Source organism: Dendrobium catenatum, unplaced genomic scaffold (genome assembly GCF_001605985.2).
Source record: "Dendrobium catenatum unplaced genomic scaffold, ASM160598v2 fragScaff_scaffold_542, whole genome shotgun sequence".
NCBI classification, from domain to species: Eukaryota; Viridiplantae; Streptophyta; class Magnoliopsida; order Asparagales; family Orchidaceae; genus Dendrobium; species Dendrobium catenatum.
In genome coordinates, this window is record NW_021319004.1 from 3,240,444 (window position 1) to 3,258,506 (window position 18,063).

General features: G+C 36.9%; 1 protein-coding gene and 1 non-coding gene across 2 annotated transcripts; one reads left to right on the forward strand and one right to left on the reverse strand.

Moving 5' to 3' along the window:
* Window positions 1-1,791: 1,791 nt before the first annotated feature.
* On the forward strand, window positions 1,792-1,863 carry TRNAC-GCA. The gene has a single exon. It is a non-coding gene; the product is annotated as a tRNA-Cys (tRNA).
* A 1,957-nt stretch (window positions 1,864-3,820) lies between these two features.
* On the reverse strand, window positions 3,821-16,807 carry LOC110108249 (calcium-dependent protein kinase 11-like). Its single transcript, XM_020838814.2, has 7 exons — window positions 15,649-16,807; window positions 12,564-12,707; window positions 12,285-12,437; window positions 11,445-11,560; window positions 5,590-5,757; window positions 4,366-4,590; window positions 3,821-4,148 (listed from the first exon to the last, which is right to left on the reverse strand). The coding sequence occupies exons 1-7, from the start codon at window positions 16,508-16,510 to the stop codon at window positions 4,065-4,067; spliced, it is 1,752 nt and encodes a 583-aa protein (XP_020694473.1). The 5' UTR covers window positions 16,511-16,807; the 3' UTR covers window positions 3,821-4,064.
* Window positions 16,808-18,063: the final 1,256 nt, after the last annotated feature.

Consider the following 18,063-nt stretch of genomic DNA (forward strand, 5'->3'; position numbering starts at 1 on the left):
TTTTTGCCATAACATAAAAAATTATTGTGCTTTAATTATAGTTTTTTTTTTTTTAATAATTTTATGGGCAGTTTAGATATGAAAACAAGAAGCTTCTTATTTAATTATAATTCCTTAAGAAATTAACATATGCTAGTACAAATAAGTTTTCTAAGTCCGTTAGATGTATGTTTTGCAAATTGATTTCACTACTAAAGTATCTATAAAACCACTAACTAAATCATGATCGAACAAATATGCATTCTAAATTATATTAATTATTTGAATTCTAGAACAGTGGGTGTTCCATCTTGGACCACCTTTGTCTGGTTACAATCTTCAGACCCACATCCCATGTGTACGTTTTTTGGCCAATGTCCCTTACATTTTTTGGCCATAGCCCCCTGACTATGATCCTTAGACCACTATCATAGGACTACAATCCGTGGAACACTGCTGTTTAAATATAGTCATTAATCTATTATTGCTCATCTACAATTCTCGAGCCACCGTTTCCCTACTATAGTCTTTTGATCATCATCACCCAACAATATTTCTTAAATCATCATTACCTAATCGTATTCCTATGACCACCGTCGCTTGACTATGATCTTCTAACAACCATCATCTACCAACAATAGTCCTCCAATCATCATTACTCAAATACAATCCTCCAGCCATCATCGCTCGACTATAGTGATCTATCCACAGTAGTCTCACTGCGTTCTTTCAACCCTCGTCGTCAGATTATAGTTATTTGGATTATTGTTGCCCAAATACAATCTTCTAACCTCCTTCAGTCGGCTACTGTCATACAACCAACATCTCATAACTACACTCCTTCGATCACCATCGCTTGAATACGATCCACCATCCTATAATCTTTTGATCATTATCGCATGGCTACTCTGACGCCTACTCCACCTATTATCGCTAATAATGCTAACACATGATGTCACTTACAAGATCGATGAATGTCGTAACATTAACTCTAACTCCCAACTTCAACACTTAGATTTATGTTGTATTTCTGCCATTAGGCTTTTCCTACTTCAACCAAGCAATATGTTCTTTACAATGTATCAATTCCCTCCCTCGAGGAAGGGCATCATTTATAATCGATAACAAATAATAATGTAATCATTTTAACTAAGTCATATTCTTAGATTTTTCATATAAAAAGTATGATGTTTCTTACAAGTCCTATGCTACTCACTTATGTGTGTGCGCTGAATCTTCACGCAAACTATAAAATTAGGACGTTAAACTATCTATCTCTACCGCAGGAATATTCCGACGTGCAACAAGAACAAATAAAAAAAATGCAACGTGATATATATCAAATTGATAGTTATATCATATTGCTAATACAACAAATTTTACTATAATTAAGTGGTGTAGATTTAACAACACTTTAATTTTTATTATTATTTCTCGAAATAAGAAATAAAACCAAATCAAATACTTTATATCATAATATTACATTAGAAAATAACATATTGAACAAAACAACCCCTTAATTCCATTTAATTTTTTTGCTAGGTTAATTTAAATATCACTATGGTGGTGTAATAGTTCCTACAATATATCAAAATTCATATAGGCTAAAATTCCATGTTTATTTTATATATTGCATAAATATATTAAATAATTAATAAAATAATATTTCAGAATTATTCATTATATAGATTAAGTTGTAAGATAAAATATTTAGGTGATAAATATTTTTCGAAGTTTATAATTATTATCCTCAATGATGCTCCAACTTTCAAATGTTTATATAAATTAATTATAGTCATCTAAAACAGCGAAGGGTCCATAGCTCAGTGGTAGAGCAATTGACTGCAGATCAATAGGTCACCGGTTCGAACCCGGTTGGGCCCTTGTTCATTTAATATTTTTTTAATTTCTTTGTTATTATATGAATAAGAATATGATTTTTTGGTCTGCACAGTTCAATCAAAGCTTTTCTTTTCAACATATTTTTCGAATTGTCTATAATTACTTATTTTTAATTTTTTATTTTTGGAATCTTAAAGTCTGCTATAAGCTGTTTGATTATTTGCCTATTTTTTATTATTAAATACTGCTCTTTCACCTATATATAAAAAAAATGAAAATCTTGCATAGTCTTTGTTATTTCTTGTTTGTTTCATTAGGTATTTTGTCATTATGCCCTGCATAGCTGAAAATTAACATGTAAATCATAATGTTTGGCCTTAACATAAATTAGTCGTGTCGAGCTCTAGTAACTCCTACCTTGAGCTTGATTAATTAATCGAGCTTGAGCTCAAATTTTATTCTACGAGTTCGAGTTGGCTCAGGAGCTTATGAAAGAAAGAAAATAATTATGATTCCAGACATTATTAGATTATAATGATAAAATGGATTAGGAATTAAAATAATAATACTAATAAAGAATCACTTAATATAAGAAAATAAGATATTATTTTTTAAATACTTTTTATAGGGTTATACTTAAAATCTTAAAATCCTAAATGCTAATATATTTTAAGTGCAATTTATAATAATATTTTTTAAACTAACCGGTTCGGGAGCTAACAAGTTGAGTCTGGCTCAAGCTTGACTCGTTAGATCATCGAGCTTGGGTCACGATCCATTTATCGAGCCATGCCTAAAATGACTCGTAAGTTGGCTTGACTCATTTACACCCCTACATTATCTCATTCACTAATATGTTAATTAAAGCTTTTAGCACTTTTTGCTCATTACCTTTATTCTGCTCGTCTCCTTTTTTTTTCAAAATTTATTTTTCACTATTTTGATGTTTGTCATTAAATATTTCAATAGTAGAAATTACCTCATTAAATAGGAGTGTTTATGATCAATGAAGAAAACAAAGAAACAGGATCAATCATTTCATGGGTCCCAAAATAAAGATAATTTGATGCTATGATTAATATAGAATGCTTGCATATGCATATTAACCGACGGAGCACACTCTCTAATGATGCTGGCTGGGGATGCAATGTACTCGTGCACGTAAAAGAAATAGGTTATAAGAAAAGAAATGAAAAATGAGCACCTTCATTGAAACTAAATTAGATGATAGTTCATATGACGGTTATTATTATTTATGAGAAAGAATAAAGAATAAAAATATTGTATATACATAATATTGAAAATTTTAAAATGAAATGAATCTAAATAAAATTACTTTATAATATGAATTAAAATGCTCATGCATATTATTCCAATTATCATAGATTATTGTAATTTAAAAATATATTTTACTCACTGAGTTGTGACATACTTTTAATTGCTCTAATATTTTCAATTATAAAATAATATAATCAAAATGAATAGAAAAGATGAAAATGTGTATCGTAAATATGATATACATAATGAAAGTTATTTAATTCATTGTATATCAATTCATATTTCTTTTGAGGTTTTAGTGACTTTTAAATTTATTGAGATAGTTTTCGATTAATTAAAAATTTCAATTAACTGTCCAACAACCGTATGTTCCTACCTCGTTAATTCGAACATCCAGGCCTGATCATGACAATAGTAGCTTCATTCAAAAGAAGATCTTTCCATCCTCCCTGTAATCCATGTATCGCTTGTACTAATGATTAGTAAGAGCCAAATAATCAATGAAAAGAATCAATCATTTAAAATTTGCCAAACTACTGCAAGAACTAAAAGAAACAAGCAAGAATTGACCTGCCATACGCTTCAGCACTTCACAAAAGTGCTTTCGTAACACTTGCTGGTAAAATATAGCCAAAATAAATAAATAAAGAGTCACTACACGAAAGTTACATACAGAAAGCAACAAAATAATAGAATCAACATAAATTAGGCCTTTCACAAATCAAGTAAATCTCTTTTGCTAGCTTGAAACACAAAGCAGGTTTCCATGATGACACGATAATTATATTACAGGTACCAAAAGACAGGATGGGTACAGAAGAAATGGCAGGGAAGCCCAACCTATGTCAAATCGTGTTAAAAACAACCTGTAGACTCTATTTGCAACTCAAATTTTACAAACTAGCAAAAGCTAGGAGGTGGGGGAAGGAGGGCCGAGAGAAGTTACTGTACACAAAAGCTCTGAGTTATTTTGCTGGCTCTTTCTGCCCTAACGCTGCATTTCCATGGTGCATCATGGCCACAAATTCATTGTAATCTATTCTTCCATCCTGAAAATCAATCATGAAATACCAGTCAGCTTAAAATCCCCGTCATCTTGGAAAATATTGTGAGCTTATTAAGACTTCGTTTGGGATGACTTTCTAATTGCTACATAAAGCAGCTTTTTAGTAAAAAATTTTAATTTTTTACTAGAAAGCTTCTTTAAAAAGTAATAAGAAAGCCGTCCCAAACGAAGCCTAAGATTATGGGAATAAAATGGCTCACATTATCTTGATCTATTTCTCGAATCATTTCTTCAAGATGGACATCTCCTACACCAAACTCCTCACAAGCTTGTTGGAGCTCATCTTGAGTGATGTAGCCACTGCCATCTTTATCAAAATATTGAAATGCTGCGAACAAATTATCTCCCCTCTCAACCTTGTTTAGATGCAATGTTGCAGCTATGAACTCTCCATAATCAATGGTGCCACTATTATCAATATCAGCCTGAAATTGTTGATCAAATAGAATATTAGAAGGTAAGCTACAGTAGACCAAGATTGTCGAATATTGGCAATAGAAATCATTAAGAGAAGTTAAATTAAACAGAGTACAATTTAACCAAGGATTTGGCTAGAGAAAGAGGGATAACCTTCAGGGTGACCCAAAGAAAGACGGCTAAACGACATTGCTAAAGGGATGTCAAATGTCAATCAATAACAACGTTAATATTGGCCGGGCATGTTTCAGAAGGACTTTTGACTTTATTATAGTTTTAAAATGAATGTGATTATAAATAAAAAATTATATCTACTTTCATGAAAAAAAATTCTGCAACGGAACATAGGAAACTCTTGACCAAGAAAGGGGTTAATAATGTTTATATTAAAGTCGTTAAGGATATGTATGCAGGAGCTTTACTTGTGTTAAAACATAAGGTGGTTTGACCAAGTATTTTCTTATTTCAGTTAGATTACATCAAGGATCGGTCTTAAGCACATATCTTTTTGCTTTAGTCATGGATGTTCTCACTAGACATTTGCAAGAGTTTGTACCCTGGTGAATACTTTTTGCTGATAATATTCTTCTTGCTGATAAGACTAGAGAGGGAGATGAAGATAAACTTAAATTATGGAGGTCAATCTTAAAGTCTAAAGGCTTTCGTTTGAGTAGATCTAAAATTGAATACATGGAGTGTAATTTTAGTAATAATAGATCTAGTGAGGGGATTGTGACTTTAGGTGATCAAGTCATTAATAAGAGTACATGTTTTAGATATATGGGGTCTATTGTTTAGAGTGATGGTGAAATAGATGGAGATATTATTAGTAGAATTCAAGTTGGATGGTTGAAGTGGAGGAATGCATCGAGCTTGTTGTGTGATAGAAAAGTCCCTCTCAAATTTAAGAGAAAATTCTATAAGATGGTAGTGAGACCTACAATGCTTTATGGTGCAGAATGCTGAACTTAGCATTAACAAAAAATAGTTAGAAAAAGAAAACTTACAGCTTCCATTAGAGCTAAAATTTCAGATTCCTTGAGAAAAGCGCCAACTCTTTCTAAACCAGACTTGAGTTCCTCATATGTGATTTGGCCACTATTGTCTGTGTCAAGCATCTTGAACATTTCTTTCAAACCAGCGATTTCTTCTTCTGACAAGCTCTCAGCAATAACCTATATAAGTTCAGTTTTCATGTTTAGACCACAAGTGCGCAGGAATGAGATTGAGTAAGTTCATTTAAACTACTGTAGTATTTCGAGAAAGTATCTTATAGAACGGGAAAAAAGAACTAAAGAAATAGAGATCCTCTTATCCAAATAAGCACATTTCTAATTAACCATAAGATGAAAACAAGAACAAATAACGAAGGGATGATTTATCTAGGATTCTATTGCCCTACAAGAAGAACAGTAAAAGAAATTCTTCCAAGATATTAGAAAAGCTACATGATATCTACAAAATAATAAAACCATTCAGGAAAAATGACAACTGACAATAGCTGGGAACAAAAAATCAATAGAACAATAAACTTATGAAAAATAGTCATATGCTGCTTAATGTTTATTTAACATTTCATAAGTACAGATGTATATAGTAATATTTACTCTTTTATCATATCTCGTAGAAAAAATATTCTTCATTAAATTTCCTGTCTTGCAGAAAAAACTATTTTCCATAAACTTGTTTAGAGTTGGCCAGTTGGGTATTGGGTATCTAAGTATAAAAACTTGCAATAGATGGATGCATCTTGGAAGTAAAAACTGCAAATACATAGAAGAAAAATGTAGGAATACAAATATGGGGTTGATTTTTTATTACTTCTTCAACAATAACGAAATACAATTGATCTACTATTCGAGAGATAGATCAGCTCTCCCACAAATCCTACTCGCTGCTAGGAAACTCAAACCAAACACTAGAAAATAAATTCAGCACCTTTCTCCCCTTTACCCTGGACAAAACCCCATCTTAAATAGCCCTCACACACAATAAACACAATTAAATCCTTCCTAAACAGTATAAACACAATTAGAGAACATTCCTAAATAATTAGAACCTTCTTAAACAGTATAAACACAATTAAAAACCTTCCTAAACAACTCCTAATTGATTTCTCCTCCTTACATAATGAATAATAGCTCTCCTGGGTCCCACAAGGGGGAAAAAATCTCCCCCTCTGCTGCCCCTGGTTTTGCTCAACCAAAGGGCTGGTTCGGCCAAGGCTAGGACAATCTGGCTAGGCTGGCCAAATGCAACCCCCCCGGCATATCAATACCCCCCTCCCCCCAAAAGACACACCTTGTCCTAAAGGTGGAAGGATGAGAAGTTTCTCTTGATAATCTCGCATGGCTCCCTGTGGCTTTGTACTCCGGTAAATCATTCCACTTAATTAGTACCTCTTGTGCTCATGTCTCCTCTTAGAGCACCCCTTCTACTCCCAGTGGTTCCAAAATGACCTCCATGTCTTTTGTCAAAGTCAATGGTAATGAAGACGATGTATGATCTCCTATCGCTCATCTTAGTTGTAATGGTAATCCCAGCAGATAAACCACTGCTCCAATGCACTCCAAAACCTCATAACGCCCAAAGTATCGTGGGGCAAATTTCTCATTCCTCCTCCTGACTAGTATCTTATGTCGATAGGGTCTTAGCTTCGAGTAAACTATATCTCCTAGCTTGAAGTGTATTTCTCTCATTTGCTCATCAACCTTTCTCTTCATGATTTGTTGGTCCCTCAACAGATGTCCCTTGAACTCTACTAATATCTTGTCCCTCTCCTCCAAGATCTACAATGGATACTGGTGTAGTGTTTTACCCATTATGTATCAAATGAGGTGGATCTCTCCCATAGAGAATCTTAAAAGGGGTGGTCTATGTTGCTGAACGATACAAAGTGTTGTATCAATACTCGCCCAAGCAATCCATTTTGCCCAACTCTTCAGCATATCCGATATAAAGCATCGCAAATAGGTCTCCACACTCTTGTTGACCACCTCCGTCTAGCCATCTATTTGAGGATGGTATGTCGTGCTCCTCTTCAAGACTATCCCCAATAAATGGAACAACTCTTTCCAGAAATGACTGAGGAACAGCTTATCTCTATCTGACATAATGGATTCTGGAAATCCATATAAGCACACCACCTCCCGTATGAAAGCAGTAACCATAGAGACCTCCAGACTATGCAGCTTCACCAAGTAGGCCAACCCTGCTTCATATATTGCCTTAACCATGGTTTTGATTGAAACCATGATTCTGCACAGGCTGGCATCTCTTTACAGCACCACCCTCCTCCCCTCCACCTAAATCTTCATAGTCAAGGATTTCCAATTGTCCTGATCATCTGTAACCACTTCATCCCTATGATCACATCAGTGCTCCCCAAATTCAAGGAAAGAAAATCCTCCACTATTTGTATGCCCTAGAGTATAAGTACCAACCTTCTGTAAATCCCCCTACTCACTTTCTTCCCTATCCCCATCAAGACTCCAAAGTTCCCTATATCCACCAACTTCAATCTCAACTGGTACATGACTTGATTAGAGATAAAGTTATGAGTAGCCTCGCTATCCACCAAGATCAACACTGGTCGCTCTCTAATCCATCCTCTCACCTTCATGGTGTGATTTAGAGTAAATCTCACTACTGAGTTAAGAGACACTTCTGACACATCAAGATGTAGGTGCTCTCTTCCTGCTTCTGCTTTCTCCTCCAACTCCTCGTTGTCAGTCTCCTCCTCCTCACAAATTATAAGGAACTAGAGTGTGCGGTCCTTGCACCGATGGTCTGGTGCATACTTCTTATCACATCGGAAGCACAAACCCTTCGCTCTCTTGTCCTGCACCTCTGCCTCTGTGAGGCACTTAAAATTGGCCACGGAGTGAACTCCCCCACTCTTCTCCCTAGGTGCCTCCCACTGAAATGACATCGTCTGGATCATCGGTGACTGGGAACTTGGTCCTCTTTAGCTATCTCTGATCATCCGCTATCTAGGCTAGCTCCATCATCTGCCTCAACCCCTTCGGCCTCAACAATTAAAGGTCTAACTATATGTCGAGCTTTAGGCCCTTCATGAAATTTCCCTCCAATACCGCCTCCGAAATTCCCCTTGACTGCCCCAAATGCAACTCAAATCTCTCCCTATAGTCCATGATGGTCCCCTCTTGATTGAAGGCAAATAATTGCTAGTGTAGGTCCCCTTCTTGAATGGCTCAGAAACGCTCTAATAAGCAATCCTTAAACTTTTCCTAAAAGTGGTTTGTATATCTAGCCTCCATCCATTGAAACCAAGCGATGGCTTTCCCCTCCATACATATCCTTACGGTCGTAAGTTTTTCCTCTTCAGTCAACCAATTCATCGCAAAATACCTCTCCACCTGATACACCAACCCATGGGCATCCTCCTCTTTAAATAGCGGCATCTTCAACTTCCTCAACCTAGCATCTCCACTCTAACTTCCTCTCCCTCCAAAGGTTCCCCCTGTACATCGAGGGTGTGAATCTCACCTCTCTTCCATCCTCCTTGCATGACCCAATCCCCATCTCTGATCGTCCACTCCCCTTGCATGAAATGCCTCCCATAGGGGTTGGCCACCATACCACCTCCATCACAAAATTCCCTCATTGTTATCCCCCATCTGAAAACCCTGATTCGCCCCTTATCGAAGCCCTAGGAGGTGGCTCTTGATGAAAGAAACTCTCCTTGTCGAACTCCTCCTGTATGATCTCCTTACCCTTAGATTCAACTAAGAAAATCCCGATCAAATGTTGGTTAGGGTTAGCAACCAGTAGAGTTCTGGATTGAATCTCCATGAGCTTCCTCATCATCTCCTCCAACCCTCCAAATCGGCTCTCCATCTGATTCTCCATGGCTGAAAACCTTTCTTCGATGGTTGAGAAATTGTCCTCCATCAATGCATCCACCTTTGCTTCCATCTCTCCAAAATATCGCTCTGATACCAATTTGAAGAGTCTTGGAAGTAAAAATAGCAAAAAATGCAGGAATATAAATATGGAGGCTGGTTTTTTATTACTTCTTCAATAATAATGAAAGATACAATTGAGTAACTATTCTAGAGGTAGATCAGTTCTCTCACAAACCCTAGCCACCGCTAAGAAACTCACACCAAACCCAAGAAAATAAACTCAGCACCTATCTCCACCTAACCCTAGACAAAAATCCCACTTAAATGTCCTCAAACACAATAAACACAATTAAAACCTTCCTAAATAACGTAAACATAATTAGGAAACATTCCTAAACAATTAAAACCTTCCTAAACAGTATAAAGACAATTATGAAACCTTTCTAAACAGCCCCCCTTGATTCCTCCTCCTTACCTAATGAATAATAGCTCCCCTGGGCCTCAAAAAGGGGGCCGAAATCTCCCCTTCAGTTGCACTTGGTTCCGCCCAACCAAAGGGCTGGTTCAGCTAGTGCTAGGTTGGTCTAGGCTGGCAAGGTGGCCCTCCCTTGGCGTATCATAGACTTGAGATGGAATCGTTTCAAACACGTTGGTATACGTTGGTATGCACTATTAACGCAAGTCTCAAAGTTATTATTTGATGAAAGTGCAAGATATGTATGTTGAGACATGCAAAATGACGTTTGAGTATTTTTCTTAAGTTGTTGATGCTATAGTAGTAGCTTTGATTTTATTTTCAAAAATCTCAATTTTAATTTAATTCCTTTAATCAAGCCTACAATGATGCATACGAGAAAGAAATAATTTCACTAATGATAAGAACCCCTTGTTCTGGTCCAGTTTACCTAGTTTGGTATAGTTTTTTCTAAATTTTCTTCGGTAGGTTGGTTCGGTGATTTGATGGATTGCATCGGTTAGATCACTGGTTTGATGCCTTGGGCCAAGAGCATGATCCTTCTGTTCTCACTATTCCAACTCCATGCTTGACTATATATTTCCGTTGCTCTGATGCGAATCGATTGTAAACCTTTATGCTCGTTGCTCTAGTGTGCAATCATGTAATCATGGTCCTTCAATTTGCGGCCTTATTGTAGGTACTTGCAGCAAAATTCCAGCACAATTTACAAGAAGGTTCCAGGGCAGGGTTATGATATTGGATTACTGAGGCAAGTAAATTTTAATTTTTACTAAATAAAATTCTCCATTTACTCCCAAAATTTGAGTATTAGTTGGATTTAAATTCTTAAAGCACGGTACATATTTTGATTGCCAATTTGCGGGGGAAGCATCTCTTTATGCTGGCAGGAAGGCCTAAATTTCTAAATTTGACAAATTCTTTCCATATTTTTTCTTCTGCAGTTTTTGTAATTCATGTCATTGACTTGCATGTATGATTGGATTTGATTAAAGTTTGGATTGCTAATTGCCTTGTATTTTTTATGACCACGTTGCTTTCATTGATCCTAAATTTCCTAGCTAAATTTCTATTTGACGATAATTAAATTATTGTTTGGGGAATTTTGCAAGTTTTCTGGTTTTCATCATATTTTGTTTAAATTAAAAGATGGTGAATTAAGAATTTTACCTCATGTGTGATTAGGAAACCCTAAATTTAAGAAATCATACATCAACTATGCTACTGTAGTGACTAATGGTGCCTTAGTATGTAGTAGTGTCTAACATTTGCATAGCATGAAAAAAATATTCATTCACTAAAAGAAAAATGCAGGACAGGAAAATTCTGCATGCTCATAGCAAAAAAGGTAAAAACATCCATTGAAATTTTTTTATTCATTAAGAATGTCATGATTATGTATTGGAATGCAAAGCATATAGGTTGTTGTGACCTGCCAAACCAAGATTCTATGGCTGTAGAGCCAAAATACAGTATTGATATTTGATAGTAACTTGTTAGTCTGGATAAGGTAGCTCACCCTAATTGCTATCTTCTTAAGCTTATTTGTTGTTGAAAATTGTTTTAAGCGAGTTAGAACAGCGGAATCAAGAGGCTTATCTGGGGCAACTCCATCAACTTGAGTCCAAGGGTGGCCTGCCAAAAACGAGAAGCAAAACATAAATAAAAATTTCACAATTGAAAATTAATTAGGTCCCTTCATCAATTTTATCTATCAAAAACATTTTTGGGTTGTTTGTTGATCTGAGATGATCTGAGAAATATAATCAAATCGGCAACTTGCCAAAGCTTCAATTAAAACTGGAAAATTCTCTATTATTCCTCTGTTGGACATGGAAACTGCACTTTATTCATGACAGGTAACTTGACAGCGAGGCTGAAAATTCCGAAATATCCAATATATATTAGAAATTTAGTTGTACGATCGTATAACTGTGAATAACATTTTGCTTTTTTCCTCTTACTATTTCAGAAAGCTTAAGAACATTTCTGCTTTTAGAGATAATGGCCTTAAACAACATAATAATGAAAAATGATATGCATGACAAAATCGTTAAACACAGCTACACGGGCTCATCCACCAACGTGAAAACGCACAGATCTTCACTATGAATGCTTCAGTTTGACAAAAAATGAAATGGAGCTTAGAATTTCATGTTTTTGAAGTCCTCACAAGCAATTGTACTATCCTTCAATTACCAATTAAAAAAGGTTTAAGGATTTCTACTATTAGAGTTGATTGCCTGTGACAACATAATTGTCTTAAAAAATGCAAATTCAATCTTAAGGAGCATCGTTAATTAATCAAAAGAGAGATCCACATGCCTTAATTATCTTAAGTATGAAATATAGGCCTTACATAGAACTTCATGGGCAGTTAGACGTTTTTTGACATCCCTCACCAGCATTCTCCTAATTAGATCCTTTGCACTTTCCGAAATTTCAGGCCATGGCTCTGATGAGAAGTCAAGATCGCCTTTCAAAACTTGCTCAAAGATTCCCTGTTCTGTTTCTGCATCGGCCAATAGAAAAAAATCCAAATGAGTTATTAATCTGGAGTGAAGTCATCATAAACAGAAGAATTATACTCAGGAAGAAAGCAATTATGAGGGTTTAGGAATTCAATAAGAACTAATACCATCCCAAAATGGAGGAACACCACTCAATAAAATATAAATCATAACTCCAGCACTCCAGACATCTGATTCTTGTCCATAATGCTTCTGCAACACTTCAGGTGCTACATAGTATGGGCTCCCAACAACATCAGTAAAGGCATCCCCTACAGAAAGAAGGCATCTCATGTTATAGACAATACAAGAAAAAAAGATTATATTCAAATCATTTGTATCAAGTGAAGTAACTGCAACGTGAAGTTAAATGTTAAGGGTACTTAAATATCAACAAGGTCATGAAGTAAACTAAGAGCATTATACCTGGTCATCATAGTATGGTACGCGCATTTTTCACGGCCACAAAACATGTAAGAAACGACATTTTAACACTATATGAATGGCATGTCTGAGATATCAAAGAAAAATAAAAAAACTAATGTAATTTGTAAAGCAGAAGATTGTTCTTTCTCGTCCCTAAGCTATGTCCCAAGGCAAATCTGAATTTTCTTGCTTCTGCTTTTGGAAATGTTGATACTCAAATCCAGACTAAGGATTACAAGAAATTATAATGCACCATTCTAATATATGAAAGAAAGCATATTGATGCTCAAATAAAAAACATATGAAATGGACACGATAGTTTTCATGGCATGTCCAACAAACGTATGGCATGACTTACCATCGCGCATACGTGACAAAATTACTGTTATGAATTAAAATCCAAGATCAACCAACAATGATGGCAAAGTTGTTTTGCATATTTTGAACTGGCCTGTAACGACTAGATGATGGGCACGCTAGAAAATCTATTCAGAGAACTTTAGTGTCATGTACACTAAAATGACAAGTTATACGGCGCCACAACACCTAATACAATTCAAGAAGATCAATAGGTGAAAATCAATGAGGCGTCATTTGTTTTGCTAGTGAGTCTGAGACGCGTGGGGGAATTCCTTTTTCTTCTTTCATCCATCAAATTGTTTGTGAAAGTGTAGGGAAAAAAAAAAATATATATATGAGAGAGAGAGAGAGAGAGAGACATCACCAAAAAATTTCCTTGATCAAATGCAAATCTTGATGAATATCCAAATTAAATTCAAGATCATCTGAACTCTAATTTGGCCAAAATTATAGTCAAATTGAACTTCTTAGTAAGACGAACCCAACAACTCCAAAATCGGTCCAATCCAAGCCCAAATTGGATCAAATATAGAGCTTAAAGAATAACGTGAAGCTTTAGAGCATTATTTGGATGACCAAATGATATCCAAATATAGCATACTCATAATTGAATCGAGCGGCTCGACAAGATGAATCTAACGAGCTCAAGATCATTTAATTCCAACATCATTAAGACAATTAAATGCTAAATGAATGCTCTATGATTGAGGGAATTAATATGAACCGTTTGATGGAGCACTCAAACAATACCATGAACATTCTTCCTATTTACGGAGCATACTACTATCAAAATCTATAAATAAACTCTCACTCTCTACATAAAGGGACTTTTGGGGGCTTGGACTTTGGAGACTTAGACCCTGGGCTAAAGACTCAAGAGTGCTCTGAGACTTAAAGCATCTCGAGCTCCACCTCGACGCCATCGCCGGCGAACCCTCTCCACTAGGCCGCCACTATTGGACCTCTACCCGACCATCACCATCGGACCTCTGCCCGATCATGGACTTCAGACCTTTGTCTAACAGCCATCGTCGAGCCTCCCTCCAACCACCGTCGCTCATAGACTATGGTCCCTTTGACCATTGTTCTCAGTCGAAAATGGTCCCTCCGATCACCATCGCCCATCGACTACAATCCCTCTGACCTCTGTCGCTTGCTAACTACAATCCCTCTGACCTCCGTCGCCCTCCCACTACAGTCCCTACAACTCCCGTCGCCCGACAAATACGGTCCCTCGACCACCATTGCCCGCCGACTACAGTCCTTATGATCTCCATCGCCTACTTACTATGGTCCCTCTTGCCACCATCACCTGGCAACTATGGTCCCTTCAACGCCGGTCTGCTATGATCCATCTGACCTCTATCGCCTGCTGACTATGCTCTCTCGAACCTTTATCACCTAATAATGGTGCTCAAACCTCCCTTGCCCACCAATTGCAGTCTCTTTGACCTTTGTCACCTGACTACTGTCCCTCCACCTTTGTCGCCCATCGATTACAGCCCTTTTGGCCTCCGACCTCTGTTTCCCGCCGACTACGGTCCTAGTGACCTTCTTCACCCTCTCCGACCTTCGTCGCCCTCCGACATCCGTCGCCCTCCGACCTCTATGGCCCACCAACTACGGTCACCCAGACCTTGGCCCTTCGACCTTCATCTTCTGTCAACTACAGTCCCTCCTACCTTCGCCATCCGTCGACTATACGATCCCTTCAACCTCAGTCACCCGATAATGGTCACCTCTCAGTCACCAGATTACGGCCCAACCTCCATCACCCGACTACGATCCTACCAACTAAACAAATAGGCTAACACACTCTTGAGAATATCTCTCATGTCATTGGATTCTCCCAACTCCAACTATGTAATGTGTTATGAGCCAACACCTTCCCCAAAGGAAGGATATCATTTGTAATCAACAACCAACATTAGTGGAATCATTTTAAGTGAATCAGGCCCAGTGGCTTTTCCCCTTTTTAGCAGTTTCTATGTAAAAATTTGTGTGACTTATGAATGTTGTACCCCTTTCTTTTATGTTCTTGTGTGTTAGATCATCGGACAAAGTTAGGACGCTAAACTTTATATCTTTACACCGCGAATATTTCAGCCCACAACATATATAATACCTGAACTCACTCAAACTTAGCTCATTTACACTAATGGATGTAAAAATCGAGTTAGCATAACAAATTAAATCCACATTAAACAACACTAAAAAGGGTTTTTGGGCTTAGTGCGCCATGAGTGCGCGCACGCGTGTGTGAAGTCGTAGGTTCAACTATTCGAATAGCAGCATGAGTGTGTGTGAGCTCATAAGTTCAAATACCTCATGTGTGTTAGTATTATGCTTCAGCATGCAACATCCCCCCCAAAAAATATGGGTTACCGCAGGAGAAGTTTGCCCAAATAAAAAGTCTTTAAAGCATACCAGGCTTAAAAAAGATTGATAGCCCAAAATCAATCATCTTCAGCGGTGACGACTCCATCATGTTGACAAAGAGAAAATTTTCAGGCTTGAGATCCCGGTGCATCACCCCTAACGAATGGCAGGCTTCCACGACCCCAACAATAACCCTAGCAAGCTCTGCCGCAGCTTTCTCCGTGTAATGTCCCTTCTGAATAATCCTATCAAAAAGCTCTCCGCCGGCACACAACTCCATGACAAGATGCACGGCCACAGCATCCTCAAAAGCATCAACAATTGAGATGATATTTGGGTGACCAGACAAGTGGTGCAGGATCTGGATCTCACGGCGGACATCTTCGACATCCTCTGGCGTCAGCAGCTTTCTCTTGGCAATAGACTTGCAAGCGAACTCCTTTCCCGTGGCTTTCTCAATGCAGAGGTAAGTGGTACCGAACTGCCCTTGGCCAAGCTTCCTTCCGATGCTGTATACGTCCTTGAGTTTCCCCGTGCTGCGCTTGAGAACGGAATCCGTCTGGAGACCCGCACTGCGCAATCGTTGAACCAAACTAGGTTTCTTCTTCTCCCTCGATTGTTCTGGGAGTTTGGTTTCCTCCTCCACCGTTGTTGTTGCCTGTGCTGCTTCTGCCCTGGACTTCGACGGCAATTGAGGCGGCGGCGGCGGCTTGATCTCCTCTTCAGGGATTTTGACTGGTTCAGGGGGCTTATGGGCGAATACATCTTTGGACGCCTCGTTGGAAGACGAAGAAGCGGGGACAGGGAGGGATTCGCGTGCTTCATTGAGGCGAGTACGAGAGAATGCGGAAGAGACAGATTGGAAAAAGCCGCGGACGTCGGTGTTCGGACCGACGCAGTTGTTACCCATGCAGAGCCCAAGGCGATCGGGCCCTCAGTTCTTCATCAGTGAACGAGATATTTCTCGGCCTGCGGCATTGCAATCGGAAACCTCAAGAAATGAGATAAACAATGGAGGCGGACAAATGCCGATGGAGCTCGGAAGTGGGAAGGAACTAGGGTTACGGAATTGCTGGCGATCGAGTCGATTGTGCAACGAGAAGCAACGGCAAAAGGGTTGAATCGAGCGAGAGCGGCGCAACAAACTTCTTGCAGCTGACGGAGAATATTCGGATGATGAGTCTGATCGGGACAGCTGATTCGTTTGATGGGGACGGTATAGATTCTTAGCGCGTGCGCGTCCATTTAAGGAAGTGTATAATGTATATATATCAGATATAAATAATCAAATGATGCTCAAGTAGATTTTATAATTTAATATTTTTTTTATAATATAAGTAATTAAAATATTACCCATTCACTTATCACCATTTTTTTAAATCGATTTTTTTTATATTTACAATAGAAAAAGTTCTTTTAAATTATATTGTATTTAATTATTTATCATAAAATAAATTCTAGAACTTTTAATTTATCATTTTTTATTATAATATCTTAACATAATTTTTTTTTGTCATATGAAAGTATAGGAGTATAAATTTTATTTATTTATTTACGCTTCTATTTCAAGGAAAATAAATATTAATAATATAAAAAGGCATAAATTTCCGGAGCACATAGATTTTATATTCCTAAATAGCTAATACTAATATGGTACTTCATTAAATGAAATCATTTGATCAAACATAAATTTCAATATAGTTTTAAAATTAAAATTTTTTTAAATTAAATTAATGGCCATGAATTTCAATTTCATCAAATTTATAGTTGAAGTAAACGCCTCAATGAGATGGTCCTAATTACATCAAAAGTGTTTTGATTAGAATTTAAATGTGTTCAAATCAGACACTTGGAATATAGTTGTAACATTAATTGAATGGACAAATAATCTTTAAATATCTTTGATGAGAGAAATCCAACAAATGTGAGAGCACTCAATTTTGTGATCATTAAGATACTTAAATGCTAACAATATAATTTATAATTGAGAAAATTAATATAGGTAACCTAACGGAGATTTGAATGATAAATTATCATTACACAAATACCATTGTCTAGCCATGATCTCTTGATTATGATTTATAACCACTATCGCCCAATCTTCTTCACCCAATGTTGCCTTCTGATCATCATCATCAATCTTGTTGAATCCATGAATATTCGCGGCGGTAGAGAAATATAAAGTTTAACGTCTTACCTTTGAACGAAGATCCAGCACGCAATAAGATAATAGAGAAGGTGTAACATTCTTAAGAGACCAAAATTTTTACGTGGAAAACTATAAAAAAGGAAAAAATCACGGGGTATGGCCCAGTTTAAATGAATCTATTAGTATTTGTAGTTAATTACAAATTAGGCCCTTCATTGGATGGAAGACATTGGCTTGATGTAAACAAATATACATCATATATAATGTATTACATGGTAGAAATTGGAAGAATCATTATTGATATAATCGTTTGG

Bases quoted from the DNA above. Each gene is read 5' to 3' on its own strand.
- LOC110108249 (XM_020838814.2), bottom strand. From the start codon at position 16,510: ATGGGTAACAACTGCGTCGGTCCGAACACCGACGTCCGCGGCTTTTTC. The intron at 12,708-15,648 runs GTATGCTTTAAA...TTCTTTCTGTAG, and splicing joins ATCAATCTTTTTTAAGCCTG to GGGATGCCTTTACTGATGTT. The intron at 11,561-12,284 runs GTAAGGCCTATA...CGTTTTTGGCAG, and splicing joins AACTGCCCATGAAGTTCTAT to GCCACCCTTGGACTCAAGTT.